The sequence below is a fragment of the Anomalospiza imberbis genome, chromosome 2 (genome assembly GCF_031753505.1).
Source record: "Anomalospiza imberbis isolate Cuckoo-Finch-1a 21T00152 chromosome 2, ASM3175350v1, whole genome shotgun sequence".
Classification (NCBI taxonomy): Eukaryota; Metazoa; Chordata; class Aves; order Passeriformes; family Viduidae; genus Anomalospiza; species Anomalospiza imberbis.
In genome coordinates, this window is record NC_089682.1 from 39,007,717 (window position 1) to 39,028,140 (window position 20,424).

Consider the following 20,424-nt stretch of genomic DNA (forward strand, 5'->3'; position numbering starts at 1 on the left):
TTGCTGAGGATCTATCTCTGCTAGAGGCGCTTGAGGGCCCCAGCAATATGGAACCAATCACGCTAGAAATACACGAGATGTATAATGTTGCTTCAGAAGTATTTTTTATATCCTGCCCAAAGCAGCTGCACCAACACATTAAATGAAGGTAGGACAAACAAACAGGGCTTGATAAAGAAATTTTTCTTTTTTTCAAGCTGTCACTCTTGCAGTGTTGTACTTTAGGTCAGCGATATTAAAGCTGTGACCCAGTCAACAGTTGGGAAACTTTCTACACGTAAATCTGACACAATGAATTCTTAGTCATCTGTCCTTCCATTTTCAGTTCATTACTGGTGATAAATTACTCCCTTATTATGAAGAAGCCTAATTTCCTGGTTTCTAGCAGTATGAAGGTTTTGGTTTTTCTTTTTAAGGGGGGTATAGCTGGTACAAAACACAAATATTTCCTTCCATTTGCTAAAAGTTGTTTTTCTATGTCAATGCATAAACTGAAGCTTCTGCTAAGGTTGTTTCTTTCTGTCTATTTATCTCAGAGATCTGGTAGGATTTTTGAGCATAGATGTGTAATTTGGTTAATCTTTATCATTTTGATAGTCTTATCCATCAACATTTTGATTGCTGCTTTTGTTATTTACACTGGCATTGTTCTCACCATATTTGTGTAGTTTAAAACTTATCCTTCAATGTTCATACTTGATTGCTTTGGGCTTTGTGCTTGCTTCCAGTTACAGCTCTAATTCTGGGATTCCTGTGGATCTATTGAAGGTCCCTTTTTTGTTTCAAAATCACTGCCTCTAGCAAATAATTCCTATGCTCAATGTACACAGTATTGCAAATTAATAATATTTAGAGAAATCTGTAGATCCTTGTTAACCCAAGTACCCCTTGCTGTGTTGTATGATTTCTTATCTGGTATTAATTTTGCAGAGTTGAATTCTGACAAGATAGAAGAGTTATTGATTTTTCTCCTCCTCAGCTATTTCATTTCATCATTGTTCTATTTTGTCTGGAGTTTAAGTTCATAAACCTGGAGTAATTTTTGACCTTGTGCTTTCTTTTGAGGCTGACATTAATCACACTGAGAAATGAGATTCCCAGCTGGAAGATGCTAAAGAACCATTAGGAACTATTACATTAACTGACCACTATTTTATCTTTCCCGGTTCAGGCTGAGAATTATTAAGTTGATTGGGACATATCTGTATGTTTCATTATGAGCTAGATAGTAATTGCTAATTCTTTATTTGTGGCTCTTTCTCCCACTTCCCTGAAGTATTCACAGCTGTGCTAACAGAACCCTGCATCCAGTCAATGGGAGCATTTTGCTGCTTTAACAAGAAAGGGCTTCAAGCCTAATATCAAATTTTCCAGGCAAATGCTTACATGCTCCATCATTTGTTTTCTTAAGGATATGATTTTTAACAGTGAGTAGTCAGCTCAGGTAAACAAAGCAAGCAGGAACACCTGTTGTACAGCTTCTTTCCAAGGCACAAACTCAAAAACCTTCTTTGTAAAATGCATTTCATTATGTTGCAAAAAGCAGAAGTTCTTCAGAAGAACTTTACAGACAGAATGCCTGTGATCAAATAACAAAAGGAAAAAACTTCCCTGAAGTCCTTACCTCCATTTATCATGACTAAAAGAAGACAATTTTTAAAAAATCTTTTGATTAAAAAAAATTTAAAAAATGTATTGTTGCAAGTGAGTTTCATTTAATACATTTGGAAGGTGAATAGGAAAGGAGATTCTGGACAGCTTGACTGACTACTATGTTGTATGGATATGTATATGTGGTTTGATGATGCTTGTAGCTTGCTGATGTAAATTCATCCTTGTAGAGAAGTACTGACTGACAGTGCACGTTTTTCAACCTAATGCCTTTTTACAAGTGTTAATATCTGTTTACATTGCAAGTCACCTTTTCACTTCACTTCAAAATCATCCCTGTACATTACGTACCAAATACCTTCCTGGTAGGCAACAATGATTTTAATTGTCGACTACAAGAGGGTTAAACCTTCATTTTTTTAAATCTTTGAATAGGCTATAGACTATAGGTACAGACTCCATAGGCTATAGAATACTTTTTCTTTGTACAGAAGACAAGGTAAATAGAATGTGATTGGCTTTAAGTATGGAAAGACAGGGACCTTTACAGCCTGTCCTGTCTGCTGGCTTCTTTGTCATAGCCAAAGATCTGGGATATGGGAGACAAAAAAGAAGGGAAAGAACAGCAGAACCACAACCAGACATATTCTCTATGAAATCCATGTGTTAAAGGTATCAGTAATCACAACGTGGCTGAAGTCACCGTTGGAAGGCAGAAAATGTGTTGGAAATTGCAAAATTGGTCAAAATGTAGCCCTTTTTAAAGGAGAGGGAGTAAAACCAAACCAGAATAGCTAGGAGTGTCTTCTGAAGGCAAATAGCCTGTGTTTCTTGTGATATCAGGGAGACTTTCTTGCTTAAATATCTGTGTTAATAGGCTGAGGTAATGGGCCAGTGTCTTGCCTTGCTGGACAGTGTATTAGTGCAAGAATGTATGTTCTTTCTTTAAGCAAGCATTGACATACATTGATTTAGCATTATTCTTCATGCTGAGCTCTGCAGATAGACTGGCAAAATGCAAATGACCCAGCTGTGTTGCAGATATATCTTTGACAACTCAGAGAATGACTTTGCATATTCAGAAACGCGAGGGAATGAGAAAGGACTTTCTCAGCTATTGGATTGTGTACATCCCCTTCAATATTCATTTTTATGGTAGTTTTAATTTCAAATCATGTCACTGCAAGGCTGCTGGTATGCTGAATTAGTTCCTGCGTTTTTCTTGTTTGTCTGTAATTGTCATTAATGAGGGAAATTCATCACCTTCCAAAAGTTCACCACTCAGCTGAAAAATATAAGGGATAATTAAGCATGGTGGGATTCTTGCTGAGCTCCAGCTCTACAGCAAAGAGGAAGGGAACCCAGTTCTCTGCTGCTATTCTGGGGGCAGATTCTTGTAAAGCAGCTGCATAATTCAGCCTCAAAACATCCTTGCAGAGCTGAAGCCGTGGAAGAGGAGCTCCAGGGGTTAATGCCTGAAGGACTGGGTGTAGACTCAGAGAGTTTAATTCAATAGTTAGGGGATTACTGCAAGAAGTCCAGTAGAATTGGAGGATTGCATGGGAAGCTTGCATAACCAGTTCTTCAGCTGTACATGGTATTAGTTGCTATTATTTAAATGTCTTGATAGTAGTTCCCACAGCAGTCAGAACTTTCTCAACAAACATGTAAGTTTACTTGGGAGAAAACAAAATAAGAGGTCTTCTAAGGGAGAGAACATTTCTGAAGCAAGTTAAAACTCATAGTTTGCAATAAAGAGAAAATACTGGTATGAAGAAATCTATGTCAAGTAGGTCTTATGCATATGCCATATTGAACATAATCAAGATGACTGGTGAGCACTTCAAAAAAGTCATTTATTCCTGCATTTTCTGAAGAAACATTGCTTGTTAGCTTGGAGTAGAAAATTCTGTTGTAAATCTTGTTCTCCCTCCCTAGAAAATGGCTTCTTGTCCTAATTAATCATAGTGCCTTGCACAGGCTACTGATGGGTCTCCTATCTATTCCTGCAACCAAAGCAGCTGGGGCCAGCACCTGTTAACTCACTTCCAGCACCATTTAATTAGCCTGAGTGGCTGTTACCTCCGGGTTTGTCTGGCAGGGAAAGAAATGGGAACAGATGACAAACAGGAGAGAGTGCTACAAGGGACAGCCCAAGAAGGGCAAGGAAAAGCCAGAAAAAGTCAAGGAGCAAGGGCAGGTAGAGAGCGGACAGTAGGCAGGTTTGGCAGCATCAAAGTCTTGCAGAGCAAGCTTGTGCTCACTGCCAAACTCCAAGTTTTGAGAAATTCAAGTGCTCAGTCAGAAATGTTTCTGTGTGATTGGATTCATACAGTGGCTGATCCCACATGTGACTTCAGCTTATGGTTCAGCTACTCAGTAAAATATATTTGCTGCATCTGTGTTGAAGTTACTCAGCACTTTTATTTATTACCTACTTCATAAATAAATAAATAAATTGCAAAGATAGAAGGTTATTTCGTGCTCATGAGTAGTAAAGTCCTCATTCATTTATTTTTGTTCTTAGTTAAGGGCTGTTATTGAATGAGTTGTGAAAATAAAGGGAAGGAAAGGTTTTTAAATAGCATCCTTACTGAGGTTTTGTCAGGATTTCAGCCATGCACTGTTCTTTGAAGAGAAGCAAAAAAGAGATACTCAAGCCATTAAATAAATGTTTTATTCTCCTTTGTTTTAGAAATATCAATTTCTAAGGGTTTTTTTTAAACTACAAAGTTCTCCTTTCTCATCAAAAGAATGTATTTTGAGTATAATGAATACCATTTCTGTACCTGTAAGGGTACATATTTTTTTAGACTACTTATTGAATTGCTAGAATACACTTGTACAAGCTATTAATAAAAAAAATCCTTGTGGATTTATCTACCATTTACTTGAGCCAAATCATCACATTAAGGACGTTATGGGAGAGCAAATTCTTGCCTTTTCCCCTTAACTTGAATCTTTCTTAACTTTTGAAATGAGGCAGCTGAGCAGTGTAAATTTTTAATGAAGAACTATTTATTACTTAGCTAATGAAAGTGTTCATAACTTGTAAAATTATCCAACTTAAACAAGTTAGCTGGCTGAATGTGCCAGTCTCTAGAAAGATGCTGCATTATGATGAAAAAGAATATTTCCTTTGAGCTATTATGAAATATTGGTAAGGATATTCATCAGATTAACAGGTTTCTGATACAGACCTGTGAGTGTTCACCAAGCTGTGATAGTCTAAAGGTGACCTAATTATTCCCAATTCTGCACATAGCCTGAAGATTTTCCTTTTTTGTTCCAGATCTGAGGAATAGGTCTACATCCTTCAAAGCTTTTCTGTAGATCTCAAAATAAACATATTCTATTAGATAGTACTTTCTCTGTACAAAATTTGCTTCTTGTGGATTTAATGATTTGACTTTGATCAATAGTTCTCCTTCAGGTGCTATCCTTAGTTATACTCTGAGAGCATAAACTGTTTTGTCATTGTGTACAAGCAAGTGAAGAAATAGGACTAAAGAATAAACAGGAATAAGGAAAGAAAAAATAGGAATAATGAATAAAGAATAAATATTCTTTAAGACATATTACAGTGCATTTCTACTGTAAATCCAAAGAAAACCTAGAATAAATCAAAGCACTGGGAAAAAAAACTTGGCTACTAATTTACTAATTTAGATCCTCGTCTTAGGTTTGATGCAGTCCCAGTTGGGCTTTTTTTTCTGATGTCTCTTCCTGAATTTGTCTAGATCACTAGAAATTAATCAATGGGAATTGATCCAATTTGTAGAACACAATTCTAATATTGATGGTAGTTTATATTCATTTGCTTCACCCTAATCTTTTATTAATGCTCATTTGCAAAATGCTGTTCATGCTGTTTCCTTCCAGTTTTGTACCCTCAAGCTGGTGATGATAATAAAATTTAGAGAAACACAACAAGAAATAATGAAGTTACAAATTTTGGAATTAAATATCGTAACAGTTACTATCTTTTGTAGTCAGATGTTTTTCAGTAGGTGACTTTAATTTCAGATAAGCAAAGACCAGTGTAGAAAGTCAGACACATGAAATTCTTACAGAAGTAAGAAGTTGTGTCTGTTTACATCTTTTCAATTTTTCTTTATGTATACCAGGAGGCTGGGTCAGGGCATCAATACTGATTCATCTGGGGATTTTTAAGGATGCATCATCAATAAAATGTGTCATCCAGATATATCTCCTGGTTCAAAAGAAGCAATAACTAATGGCATCAATTTCTCTTACCAGTGGGGAAAAAAATCACTGGTGACTTTTCTGTGAAGAGCAGAGATATGGTTAAAAATATGTTTAATATAATTTTTGAAGTTAGGATTGTAAAATGCATTTGAATATAAGTAGCTGTAAAAATAAGCATGTCTAGTTTGAGGTGTTCTCGGAGCCAAAAGAATGAATAGCAATAGTAAATATTTACTATTTGTATTTTCTAAAAATTTTGAAGAGCTAAAGATATGTAAATTAAAGCATGAAGGGTGTGAACATCCAATAAAATGGAATAACTTAGAGATTTCAGTAGGAATTTAATTGGAAAAGGCTCCTCACATTCATGTAAATCTTCTGTGCTCTCCAACTGCCATTAGCACCTAAAATTGTTCTGAACCTGTATGATTATGCAAAATCTTCCTTATGTATTGAAGGGGTCATGTGTGTTTGAGCTGACTAAGCCTGAAAAAAGCTGGAGCACTCAGTGCTGGTATATTTAACACTATCCTCTCAAATCCAAGTAGATTTTTTTTTTGTTTTGTTTTATGGGGGGGTTTGGGTTTTTTTGGTTTTTTTTTTTTTTTTGGGGGGGGGGGTTTGTGGGTTTTTTTTTGTTTTGTTTTGTGTTTTTGGTGGTTTTTTTATGTCTTGCCCAACTTAATGAATGGTGGCTCTGGAAATTTCCGTGGAAAGAGAGAATGAGGTTATTTCATTATGATGAGGGTGTTTCCCCTCTCAAATGAAGAGTATCTCAAGTGCTCCTGTAAAAGAAAAGTGTAGTAGCAATTGCTAAGGGGTGGTTTGATCCTTATTTTTTGTTACTCAAGGTTTCACTTTTCAACTTCCTCTTCCCAAATAAAGTCATTTGGAGCTATATTAAAAAGAAAAAAAAAAAAAGAAAAAAAAAAAAAAAAAGAAAAAAAAAAAAAAAAGGAGGGGAACTAATTTTGACTTCTTCCTGAAGTTTTGCATACTTATAGATAAAACTATTTTTTAGTTGAATTTTTTTTGGTGGGGAGGGGTGCTGTGCTGGTTTTTTTGGGCTTCTTTGGTTGTTTTTGTTGTTTTGATTTGGTTTTTCTACATAATGAATGAACCAATTACAGCCTAAGCATCTTTTTAAAGTTTAAGTTTTATTTCAGTGAAAACAGGTTCTTTTTTTTTTTTTTTTTTTTTTTTGAGCAGGTAAGAAAAAATGGAAACCCTGGTTTAAATATTTCTTGTATGATACAGAAATTCAACCAAAATGTCCAACCACATTGGAGAGTTTTTTTTATGGACGTCTCTCTCTGTCACTTCTGTGAAACCTCTTAAGGACTGATTATGACATTTCTTTGAGGGATTAGGCACCAGGGTCAGCCTCTGCTTTGACACAGACTGAACTGTAAATTCTTCATATGTCAGGTGAATTGTTTTCGGGTTTATAGTTCATTTGTGTCACATTTTCTGGCATTGTAACAAGTTCAAAAAGTGTAATGATGTAAAACTGTTTATTATGTTTAAAAGATCCAAGTTGAAAATTTCCTGATCCTACAGCATGGTAGTCATAAGAAATACATAATGTCTTAAAATTCAGGTCTTTTACTAGCCATTCAACAGAGTGCCTTCACAGCAGTCCTACAGTGAAATGTGTTATTTAAGTCAACACTACTTACCTCTGTTATTATAGAGACTCCCAAGCAAAGCTGGAACTTCTGACGGAGTTGAAATTAAATTCAGCCCAGCACAGAGGGCAACAGGCCAAACTGTAGCACTTATTGTTCAATTAAATGTGTAGAATTTATAATTAGTAAGTAATTTCCAGCCAGAAATTATAATTTAACATTAGTTGAATATAATTTTCAATATCAGGTGGAAAAGTAGGATTTCTCAAAGAATGAGAGAGTGAACAAGGTCTGTATAGCTTTAGATTGTAAATAACAAGTGCATTGTCACTAACAGATATCATGTAAGTATCAGTAGTGTCAAAAAGAGATTAATTCCCTCCTTCATTTACTTTTACTGAGTGATTGGAGCCAAGATTTGCAAGCCTGAATAGCTTCAAGTAGTTGTATCATGATTTTTACAGCTGCTGCTCTCCTAGCCTGTTGGCTTTCTTGAATTCACAGCATTTCTGAATTGGAGACTGATCCTATTAAAACTCCTAAGTGAGATTTGCTAGGGGCATTAGCATTAGTTGGTTGTGAGGTGCTATGAGGAGGATGGCCCAGTGCTTGGAATTCCATATCTGAGGGGCTATCTTGGTTAAAAAGTCCATTTTGTTGTGCAATTGTATTTTGACCAAACATTGCAGTGACACACGACACTTCCAGTAGCTTTCAGTGCATCTTTTTCCCCCTCAGTTGTCACCCTGATTTCTTAGGATTTTCTAAAGCCTTCTGAATTTACATTCTTGTAGAGAACTTTCTCACTCAACTTTCTGTAAACAACCTATTGTTTTGCATTCTTTCATAGAGGTGGAGAAATTTTATGTACTGGTAGTTTGTCCAGTGTCGTTGGAGAGGTGGCACGTTCACCTTCCCATCCACTGGCACCTTTTGAGAACTATAAAAGATTGGAGTCAGAAAAAATAAATTAGTCTCTTCATGGTGACCAAAGCTGTGGTGCGTCGTTTTTCCTTGTGTCCTCTGGTGACACTCAGTCATTTTGAGCAGTGTGTGGTTAAATCTCCTAGAGCACAATCAGTCTCTCAGAATGATGATCAGCAGGTTCACTGGTTAAATTTGGTCTGGGCTCCCTGTAGTCGATTATAAACCTTTACACTAAAAAAGGTAGGTACAGCCTCTGCCACTTAAATTACTAAAAAGGCCCGTCCTTCTGTCCTTTACTGCAGTAATTTAAAACTTTGACCCAATCAACCCCTGAATGCAAATGAGTGAGCAATCTGGAGAAACAGAGTGTTGATCCAGTCAATCTGCAGCCATTTTCAGAGCAGATTTTAAAGATGTACGTGACATTGGCCATTAGTGAGCCAGCAAAGATGAATGGGCCAATAAACGAACATATTTCACTTCTTTCATCTGCCAAGATGAAACATCATCTTGGTGTTCGGCTGCTTTTTGTTGTTTGGTCTTTTATTTTCTTAATTTGCACGACAGTATTTTGAAAGGCGTGCTATCAATCCTTTAATTGACTTTTCTAAGGGAATATTTTTTTTCCAATAAGTCCCCTTGAGTGGATTGGTCTTGAGAATTTTGGTTTTCTTAATATTTTTCCTTTGTAACTCATTAAAAAGATTCTGATTTTTAAAGATATTGTCTCTAAGATTGTTTAGAAAACAAATGGAAAAATGAATGTTTGGCATATCATTTTAAAAATGAGAGTGACCGAGCTAGTAAAATTCAGCATACAGAAAAAAAAATCCACTTTTTTTTTTTTAGTTTTGTTTTATATTCAGTTGCTTTACGTGTTTTGTGAAAGTTCAGAGTAATTTTTAGCAGTGTGGATTTTGTTGAAAATGAACAGTTATTTTCAATCATTATAGAGGTCCAGAATATGTCTGAGAGAGCAAAATGTCTTTGAAATAATTAATAAATTATCTGACACCTGTCAACAGAGAAAAAAGGAAAAAAGCGTATTGTTGAGGTACTGTTATTTTTGCAAAGTCATTTGCTTCTTGAAGTTTTCTTCTGAACAAAATACTAATGTTTCTTTTTAGGTATTATCTGTTGAACAGTGCACTATCAAAAGTAAACTAAAATAGGATTTAAGTTTAATAAACAGTTTTACATTGAGACTAAAAAGGTGCAGTGATATGGTCGACAAATTCCTTTGGGTTGTGCTGTTTTGTTTTCAGAGTAACTAGGATTTTATTCTCTTTTTTGTTTCGAATTATTTAGTTCATCATTATGAGTTATATTCACGGTGCTTTGTGGTGTTTTGATCAGCAATTCATCCCGGGGTCTTAAAACATGTGTTCATGTGTTTAGCTGAGCAGCTGCCTTCCCTTTTTTTTCTTTTTCCAATGTGACACGAAAACGGAGTGATTCCTCGCAGGGATCTTGTAGCGGAAAGCGCATCTCACTCGGTGATGCTGAGCTGTTCCTTTCCGTGCAGGGCTGAGCCCCTTTCCCTGCCCCATCTCCCAGCCCCTCCGTGCTCGCCAAGCCCCAGCCGCCCCCCGCCTCCTCCCCACAAAGAGGTGAAGTCCCCTGGGTCTGTAATTGCCAGGAGATGAAGCGATGATGGGGAGTGATCACAGTCAATAGCTTTGATTAACAATAAGGTGGGAAATTAGCGATGCTAGCATTCAGCTCCCCTGCCTTGCCCTTCCCATATGCTCCCCGCAGCCTGCGCTGGCTGGTTAGCAGGGTGGCCACTGTGCCTGGCGGGCTGCAGAGCGACACTGGCAGTGGGCAGAGGGGACAAGTGGGGACAGCTTTTTGGGGAGGCTGGACAATGCTCCCGGCCGTGTCTCTCCGGGCTCCGCCATGCAGACGGGGGAAGGACGAGGTGTGCGGTGCACTGGCACTGTGGCTCTTGCTGTCATGTGTGGATTTAATTGTGTCTGGACGTGTTGTGATCAAAATGGCAACTACTGTTACTCCTGTGACCCCATCAGCAGCTCTGGTGTTGTTTCCGACAGACTCCGAAGACCTAGAGAGGGGGAACGACAGCGGGACACCACTCCCCACCTCTGATAACGGCGACAATTCGCTGGGCTACACAGGTAGAGTGCACCTTTCCAAAATATTCCTGACTGCCTCCTTCTGACACTTTCCACCCCATCTGCCATTGCCACCTGTACACGTTCCTTTAATCATCTTTGCTAGCTGGCTCTCTTTCGCCATCACCTTCGGAAGTTCAACATTGTTAGTACTGTTGGGAAGTATTATTGTGTCTTTTAACTAACCAAGATGACTGTCCTTGTGTGTATGTTAGTACATGTCAATGATTTAAATGTTTAAATTTGCTTTGTTGAGACAATGCACTCATTATTTTCCTTTGAACTGTATATATTAGTGCATGAGGCAATGTATCATCTCAAAGAAATTTTTCCAAAGACCAAGGGGATTTTTCCACATGTTTATTTGGGGAATTTTTTTGCTTTGTTTCTGTTATAAACAAAAGTAAAATATGTTGCAGCAGTGAAGAAAACCTAAATGAGACTAAATTGTGATTGGAGAGGAGTGTGTTTCACTGACTTCTGCTTTGCATAAACTACAGAAATGTGTCTCTAGGCCAAATAAGAAAAGCCACAGAATAAGCAGCACCATACAGCAGTGATCTCTGAGGAACTCAATCCTGTAACTCCTCTGCAGCCTGAAATGTTACCCAGCTCCAGGAGTCACTGACCACAGCCCAGTCCCAGCTGCAGTCATGGGTTTTCATGAACAACTGGTGGTCCAGTGTGACTCAGATATTCCTAAGACAGTCTTGCAGGGTACAAGAGGATAGGCAGGTATAGAAGAGAGAGAGAGAGAGAGAGAGCAATTTCTTGTCTATTCATAAAACTTCAGGTCCTGTTATATGCCACTTACAGTGATTGCAGCTTTCATCACCTGCCCCTCACAATCATCTCTGCATGTGTTTTAAAACCTTGATACATAATTTTATTTCAGTTTGAAATATTTTTTTTTTCCTAAAAAGCTAAAAAAAAAGTAAAGCAATACAAATTTTCCCTCAGTCAAGATAGATGCCTTTTTAGGAAAACATCACATGAATCCTGCTGCACGTGGATTATTTAGACTTTTCTACATTTTGAATATTCCTATTAATTTTGTTCCAAATTCTTCCCCTTGCATGGTCCAGGTTTGTCACATGTTCATTTCTGATGCATATGGGATCATCATATTGACAAAATATAGCTTTAAAAATGTTTTTTTTTCCCTTACTTTAAGTTAGACTTTTGCTTTCAGAGAACAGGGATGGGAGTCATGATCTCTGGTTCTTGTATTTAAACAGCCACTAATTTACTTGGAACAGCAAGTCAGAAGCTTTTAATAATAAATTGGCTTGGTTTTACCTGGAGACGAGCAGCCAGTTCCTCTCCAGCCTCCTCACCCGTCCTGGGTCTGGGGCTGGTGTTCTAGGGGCAGACTCCTGCCCCTGACAGCCTCACACCTGTCCACGAGGCAGGTGAGAGGCCCTGTATTCACCCCAAAAACCTCCTTATGCACAAGAGCAACAGGGTGAGAATTTAGAAGGAGATCCCATCACTTTTTCTACTGGAAAGGGGCTGGAGGCTTGAGGCAGGCCCTCCCATGGCAAGTGCACTGGGAGGGTGATGGCAGGCAAAGGGTGCAAGGGCTGCAGGCACTGCTGCTCCAGTATTTAAGGCAAATAAGGCAGTGTTCAAGACAATACCTCCACTGTGAGCCTGGGGGCTTGGGACAGTGTCCCAGACAGAACACGGACCCTTCTGTATCTGTCTACCCCTGAGGATCCTTGTCCTGTGCTGAGGTGCACACGAGCAGCTGGGCACTGCATCCCTGCATCCCAGGAAAGGCGCTGCGGGGCGTTGCAGCTGTTTAACCTGCCTCTGCGGGACTAATGGGGTCACTTGAGAGCACTGACAAAGTCAACCCTGCCCTAGTAGCTCCCCAGAGGCTCCACTTCTTAACTCTAGGCCATATTTTAATAGGTGTTTTCCAAGTAGGCACAAAAGTCAAGACTGAGTTAGAGGCAAACACAAGCTGAACAAAAATTAACACCTAGAAGATGACTGGTCTTGTTTAATTGGATATTTTGTGCCTCTATTTGAATGAGCACCAAGTGAAGGAAAGACCGAGCTTTTCGCATTTAAAGATTTAATGAGCCAGTATTTTTTCTCCACTGTGTAATAGTAATCAGTAGCACTGTGTGTATACCTTGGTTTATATGGAAAAGCCCTGAGGTATTTATTAAAATTAGTCCAACAGGTTTCTCTAGTAACCAGTAAGAGTTTAAAAAATAATATTCATTGGAATGCAACCTTCTAGGTAAAGTTGCCTTTTTTTTCCCCTCCTAATTGTGGGTTCATTCATATGGGCCTAATATGGAATTCATGGATTTTACAGAAGTAGTCTTAGATCATTTTTGTTCTCCTTACCTTTAGAATTCTATTCTCCAAAAGGAAAACCATTCCAGAAGCTTGTTTGTACTGAAAATTCTCTGACTTTTTTCTAAAATAACTTGGATTAAGTCCAGGATGCCTGGACCCAGGGGTGAAGTAAAGAGCAATTTATCAGTCATGTATCTATCTTCAGGTGGTGCCTGAATGGACAAAACCCATGCAAGTCGATAACTGCTGTCATACCATAGGATCGTACTTTTTTGCTCATACTGAGAGCACTGACACATCTGCAGGGCACATCTTCCTCCCACTCCATATAAGTTTAGATGCAAGCTATAGAAACAAAGCATTTGCATGTATGGGAACTTTCAGGACTAAAGATTATAAATTTTTCCTACATCTTTTTCTTTCCCTAAATGTTTTTCATGGTGAATATATGCAGCTATTTCATACTGGTTTTAAGTGAATGTACACAACTCTTAGGGAGGGTTGCACTGTGTTCTCCTATAGCCCCTTTTCACTATTATTTATTCTCCTAAATCTGGAGATTTTTTTCCTATCCACTTAGGTTTTGCTGTCTCCACTATGGATGTGAGCACTTGAGAAATAAGCTCATGCCAAAAAGTAAACACATCTATTTCAAGGGGGCAAGAGGAGATAATAACCCAAAATGTTTCAGATAAATTTGAAGTTGTTAATACATTTCAATATTATTACAACAAGGAAATAATGAACTTCTATTTGATTTCTCATTATTCTTAGTATGTTATAGGGCTGAACTCTAGATTTTTTTTTCTCATTACGATAAAGTGACATCCACTAGGTAGTGCACTTTCTCTAGATCATCAGGGTTTTATAATCAAAACAATTATTAATAGTTATTAACTGTAGACACAACTGCAGAAGCTTTATATGCATCTATATTAAAGATAATAACTTTCAAAAAGCATCTATAATGTGGTAGGGGCTGAATAAACCACAGAATCAACAAAAGAAGTTCAGCCACTGAGGATTTTTCCATACACATGACACTGGTAGTAGACCAGAGTTCATAAGAAGGGTTTTTTCTTGCATATTTCATACCAGAGAAATACTAAAGAATAAAAAATACCTCCAAAAGCTGATGTCACCCCATAGGCAGCATAGACGCTAGGTGTAGCTGGATTGATTCAGCAAAAAATTCGGGGTTAAAAAAGTAAAGAACTTTTAACTGTAACTCTGTCAGGGTAAAGAAATGAGGCTGGAAGATTACCTTGTCTGCATCTTCACAAAAGATCAGTTCTACAGTGACAAGGCCAGATTGGTAAATAATTCCATTGTTAAGATGTGTAACAGCAAAAATCTAAATAGCTGTTCAAACAATATGCATAAAGAACAGGCCAAATAACAGTGAGATTCAATAGGGTAAAAGAATATGAGTTAGATACTTTGTGTTATATTGAATTTGTCTTAAGGAAGACACCCAAAGTAGGTTTCTGAAATGCTGCATGAGCACCCTTGTTTCTCTTTCTACAGACTTTAAGGGGACTTCATATGACTAGCAATCATGTAGATACTTAAAAATGATTGCAAGAAATTTCACATCCCCATCAACTTGGATCTAAGTTCAGAGAGTGATAGGAGTCACTCCCGGTGATAGGAGTGAAAGAATAGAATGAAATTTAATTTGATCACCAAAGAAAGACAGGGGAATGGAAGATGCAAGTAGGAATTCAGTTCTTTGTCAGGTTTCAGCTGTGGAGATGTCAGACCAAGCTATTGTTTAAACAGTTATTTTTGAGAGGAAAGAAACCCTGAAGTTACCCATCATTGTGGGGTTTTTTTTGTTTTGTTTTGGTTTGGTTTTTTTTAGTAACTTAAATCCTGGAGAAAAGAATGGGAACAAACAGAAAAGAAAAGGAAGCAAGGAAAAAGATCTAGCACTGTATAGCTGAGGAAGTATATGGAAATCATCTGAATAAGATACTGGAGGAACTCAGAGGATGGAGAATTTAGAAAAAAAAGAAGTCAGAGAAGGAAATGCCGTTAAAAACATCAGCGTTTCCAAGAGAAGGGCTTGTATTTAGTCACTAAATGGAGCAGATGATGTGTTGAGTGATGTCTCGTAGTCCTGGAGAAGTTTTGAGCCACAACTCTGCAGCAGGGAGTAGGGGAACCTGAAGAGCATAGGGTAAAACCATCTTGACTAAAGCTACTAAACATATGTCTTTGTTTAATATTTACTGTTAGAGCAGATTTTCAAGAAAAGACTGAAGTAATTAATATTTCCACATCAGATATCACATGTGGCATGCCAGCCTAAATAGTAAAGAAAATGTTTCCTCTTGGCTCCTCTTGGCTTCTTTTTTCCTCCCCCAAAATTGTGCAAAGGCCGTAGGTGTCAAGTATGAACCTCAGTTATTTTCCACATAATCAATGGCTGCAGAGTAATCTCTGAGATTGCATTGTGCTGTGCTATTGAAGTGTATGCAAGCAGGATATCCCAGGAAGTAGCACATTTCCTGTTAAATCAACTGTGACATAAATATTGGGGATCATTTAACAGATCACAGAGTATCGCTTGTGTTACAGAGACCAAAAGGATGGCTTGTTAAATTAACACTATATAGCCAAACATTTGCATGCAAGGATCACCACTCCTCATTAAGTAGAGTCATAACTTTTTAAAGTGATATTTTCAAAAACTTTTGTATTCCTAGTTTTCTCAGACAACTCTTCCAGTATGCAAAGAAATCCTGTGGTTCCCAACTGAGACCTGAAATTAGTCTTCAGTTTGTTTCCCCCCTGATTTTAATCCTGAAAGTATTGTGGTGGTGTTCTTTTGTATAACAAAAGACTCCTTCCTTCTCACATTGCCTTTCTTCTTTACTACTATGTTGTTATGTCATCAGGAGAATTGTTCTTAGTGGATCACTGCTTGTCCCATGTGAAATAGGACAGATTGGCCTTGGAGAGCATTTTAAGGGAAATCTATCTTCATTCCATGGCCATGTCTGAAACATTTTTTCCTCTAGTCCAGTTATTTTGCATAGGTTATGCTATGTATTAGAGGGTGCTTGTTTTGAAAAGTGATAGTTCAGAAAACATGTTCAAAAAAATATTTCTTTTACATCAAAGGTGGAAATCTACACTAATACCTTGTGAAAAATGGGAGCATGTTTCACTTTATTTAAGATGAGTAGATGTAGTAAATGTACATACAGATTTTGTGGCCGAGACAAAGATGGGAGAAGAGAAAAAGCTGTGATATGCAACAGGAAGAGAAATAAAAATTTTGGAAATAAATATTTACTATTTGATATTCCATCTAAATCATCATATTTTGTCTAAGTTGGAAAGAAAGACCAATATTGGGGTAAAAAAACCACATGGCAAAAGCAGTTTGGCTAATGGGTTGCAAAAAGTGACGGATGAAGGTGTAGGCTGCAGGGTGTGGATATTTTTGATTTGGAAGTGGCTGCAATTTCAGATGGGAAGCAGGTAGCTAGAAATGTCTGAACAAAACAAAAATCTTATTTCCATGCAAGAATTCCAAGTGAGCTATGGGCACATCTCATATTGCACTGCGTTCATGGTGGCAACCGCCTGGAGAGAAAAACAAACACGTTTGCACTGCAGAACCAACAGACATCTGACAGGGCTGAATGAACCACTGGATCAGATAGCAACAACATTAAATTTTTTGTAGTTACAGTATCCTTACTGCTAGTGGTAATACAAAGTAGACTTCATCTGGGCATTTACATCTCAGGATATGTACAAAGCTTGCAATTAAAACCCTTTCCCCAGTCTTTCTTTTTTTTTAAAACTTTCTAACTGAGCAAGTGGGCTTTTGAGTCACTCAGAGAATGAACATAAAGCCCCATGATACCAATTTTCCAATTTTCCAAAGTTACTTCTTAGAGTACATCTGCACTCTAAATCCAGGAACAGATGGGTACTGTTATGCCTATTAAAAAAAAAAAAAAAAAAGAGGAAAAAAAGTCCTCTGCTCTTGTCTATCAGCAAAGCTCTCTGCTCCTCATGTCAATCTAAACTATCAGAAAAGTCCTTAGAGTTTTATCTTTCTCTTTGCAGGCAGTCTTCTGACACAGATACTGAGGATTTGCTTTTAATATGTATTAAAATATAGACGTAAATATAACACCAATCAACGGGATTGCCTGTCAATGAGAGCAGGCAACACTGATATTAAAGCAATAATGATTTAATCAAAACTCATATTAGCAATATTGGAGCACAAGGAGTCCCACTTACATAAATCTTGCACTGCCAATTTTTATGAAAAAGTTAATAGAAAATCTTCTTCTCCAAATATTGTGTTATACTTCAAGGCAGAGTTTTTATTAAAACAGAAAGCATGGCAATGTCCCATGTTTCTCAATCAGTGAGAGCCAGAATATTGTGTGAAGAATTTGTCTTATACTGACATTAGCAGCAGTAAATCCCTCTTTATGGTTGAGGTGCTAGGAATTTTTCTAAACAACCATATCTCACGAGGATGAATTTGAGCTTAAGAAGGTACAGGAAAGAGCTATTAAAATAGTTAGGGAATAAAAAGTTCATTTTGATGGAGGCTTTAATGAAAGGGAGGTATGACTGACTGCATTTGTTGCCAGCCTTGTGATTTCAGAGAAAAAATAAAAAAAAGCAGCACATTGCTTATTCAACTTGGAGAAATACAGTCATTGCTAAATAGCCTATCTTTAAACAGTACTCAAATTCTGGGCTTTTATAATAGGGGATTCTAAGCTTTTATTCATGTTTCTCCTTGAGAAAAGATGAAGCAATTAAAAAATGGGCTTTAGTAAATTTAAGATAGAAATTTAGGGCGTGATGTAGGAGCAGATTTTAGACCACTTCTCAGCCAGGAGTTTGAAATCTCCTTTCCAAATATTTAAATTTGTGATAGGCTATGAGAGGCTGTGCATGCTCCATTTGATTCCCCAGGATGAGCATTTTAATCTTGAGTTCATGTTCCTAATTAATTATAAGACAAGTAAAATCAAAATAAAATGCATTCACAGCATATTATAGTTTCTCTTTTCCATTTGGGCTGTCACAGACAGGAACCCCTGGAGTTGATGAGAGGCTTTCTGCTGAGGGCCTCCTTGTAAGAGCAAAGACAGAGCAAATTACCCTCAGACACTGCTGTCATTTCAGCAAATTAAGTATGCAAAGCAATTTGTGAAGATGTTCTGAAGTGCAAATTTCTGCCACTAGGTCAAAAGAATATGAATTATCACAGGATGAGCAAGGTAAGAGGACATCATTCCCCATCTTCATCAGGGTGTTAGACAAGTTAGTCTTTGATTTTAGCCAGGCAAATTGTTTTATTTAAAATAGCAGGAAGTTAGTAATGCAGATGATTACACTAAATGCATAGAAGTGAAAAGCCCTGCATAGATGAGAATATTAATTTATTGCATATTGTATTTTTGAGTAGTACAGGAAAAGAAAAACATTGGAATTTATTTTCTGTAATTTAGATATTACCATTGTTGGCTATTTATCATATTAACTACCATACAGGATCATGGATGTGCAGGCTAATTCAGGTGGGAAGCAATGATTGGAGGTCTCAAGTCCAACATGCTAAACAAAGCAGAGTCAAGTATGAGTCAGACCAGTCTGGTCAGGGCTTCACCCAGTTAAGTCCTGAAAACTGCCAAGGACAGAGCTCTTTGGGCAGCCTACTCCACTGGCTGCCTGTGCTCATAGGGAAAAAAAAAAAATCTCCTGTTCAGTCTCAACCTCTCTTGCTTTGACTTTTCCTGTTGTCCCTCTCCCTGCCACAGACCACCGTGAGGAGCACGTCTCCCTGTGCCCAGTGACCCCCTGTCAGCGGGCAGGGAGGCTGTACTGTGGTTCTTAGTCTCCCTGTGGTTGCCTCTTCCCCAGGCTGAACAAGCCCTGGTTTCTCAGCCCCCCAGGCAAGTGCTCCAGCCCTGAGCATCCTGCTTGGCCCTCTGTTGAGCTCAGCCCAGTTTGTCAATGACTTTACTGGGAGGCCAGTAAAGGCTGAACTTGCTCTGGCCCAGAGCCTCAGTGCCTGCCTAGCAGAGCTGCTTCCCAGCCTGGATGGCTGCAAGGGGTTCTTCCTGCCTTCCTTTCCACAGCAGGACTTTGCATCTGTCCTTGTTAATTGTCATTAGGTTCCTGTTGGGAACCTCCAGCCTGGCTCCCTGCAGGTGGTAGCCCTGCTGTTGGACATGTGGGCTGGTTCCCCCAGCTTGGTTTTGCCTGTCAGCATGAGGAAAGTGCCTTCACTGCCCTGGTGGCTGATAAGGACCTTAAGCAGGCCAGGTCCCAGGACAGACATGGAGGTCCCTCTTTTGTTACAGTTCTCTGGGTAGACTGCAGCCCATCCACCACTAACTTTTGAGGTGGTGCATCATCACGTTTTTGCTCATCTGGTGGTTCACCCATCCAGGCCATAACATCCCTGCTTGGATACAAGAATTTTGGGGGAGATGGTGTTGAACCCAATACATGGGAGTCCAAAAACACAAATAGGCTATCGATTTAGGATTTACCAACAGAACTGATCTCCCCTGTTTGCACTGGTTTTAAACTGCAGCTCTTGTCCCAGAGCGAATACATGAACATCTCTCGGAAGATCCACAGTTTGTGTGTGTGTATGTGATTCTTAAACCCTAACAAGTTGAACCATCACCTACTAGTGTTAAAACAGTGTAGGGAGCTTTTTAGAAGGAACTGTATTGATTTTCAGCGACCCTTGTATGAGGAGGGAGATGTTCTCTGTGGAACAATGTACTGGAGAACATATTATATATAGGGCTTTTGTCTAAAACTTCTTAAAAGGCAGTGAAAAAACTAGTACTAAAACCCACTGCTGCTGTCTTTATTGCAGAAAATACCAAATTTTTTTTCACTCCTAAATATAAGCAGAACCCTGTTGTTTTTTAACTGTGAGTACTTTGAAACAATATCTTCCAAACCACTAGCTTTTTTATTTGAATCTCTGCCTCTGCTTAGACTCTTCCTTTTCTTCCCATCAGATGGTCCTTGTGAGGTAATAAGAACCAGTTGCTTTATTCTCCTTCCCTTTTCTTTAATTTTCTTTCCTTAATTTCATGGTTTGTTTCTGAATAACCACCAGGAAAAGAAGGAATAGAGTAACCAGCCCACTTATACATTCATAACTTAATCACTCAAAAAACACTGGAGAACCATTTTTCTGTTTTTTTTTTTTTTGTCTAATCTTTTGCAGAACAAATTTCTTTGTCTTGTTTCTGGAGTAGTGCAAAACCAAATATAAAATTTTTCTTTTTCTGTTAGGAGTAAGTACTTCCCAAGGGAGACCAAATCACTTTTCAGTAGATTTAAGGTTTTGATAGCAAAGTATAATTTCTTCCATTTCAGCAAGGTAGTTTACTTGTGCTCTGGTGTGTAATGAGGCCTTTCATTGTTTCATATGTAGATTACTTTATTTTTTGATTAAAAAAAAGTGGATATTATTGCAGCCTTTCCATCAATGGCAATTATAAGCTTTGACAGGAAGCTCAAGATAAAGGAAAAAGAAGGTAAAAGGAACTTATTGATCAACTGATTACAAAGTTAGT

At 38.1% G+C, this 20,424-nt stretch overlaps 1 protein-coding gene across 1 annotated transcript in view; it reads left to right on the plus strand.

Moving 5' to 3' along the window:
• ROBO1 (roundabout guidance receptor 1) overlaps nt 1-20,424 on the plus strand; it is a 643,691-nt gene that overhangs the window by 278,386 nt on the left and 344,881 nt on the right. Inside the window, exon 3 of the mRNA XM_068180592.1 lies at nt 10,430-10,513. Within this exon, the coding sequence (XP_068036693.1) occupies nt 10,430-10,513 (84 nt within the window). The remainder of the gene's footprint in view (nt 1-10,429; nt 10,514-20,424) is intronic.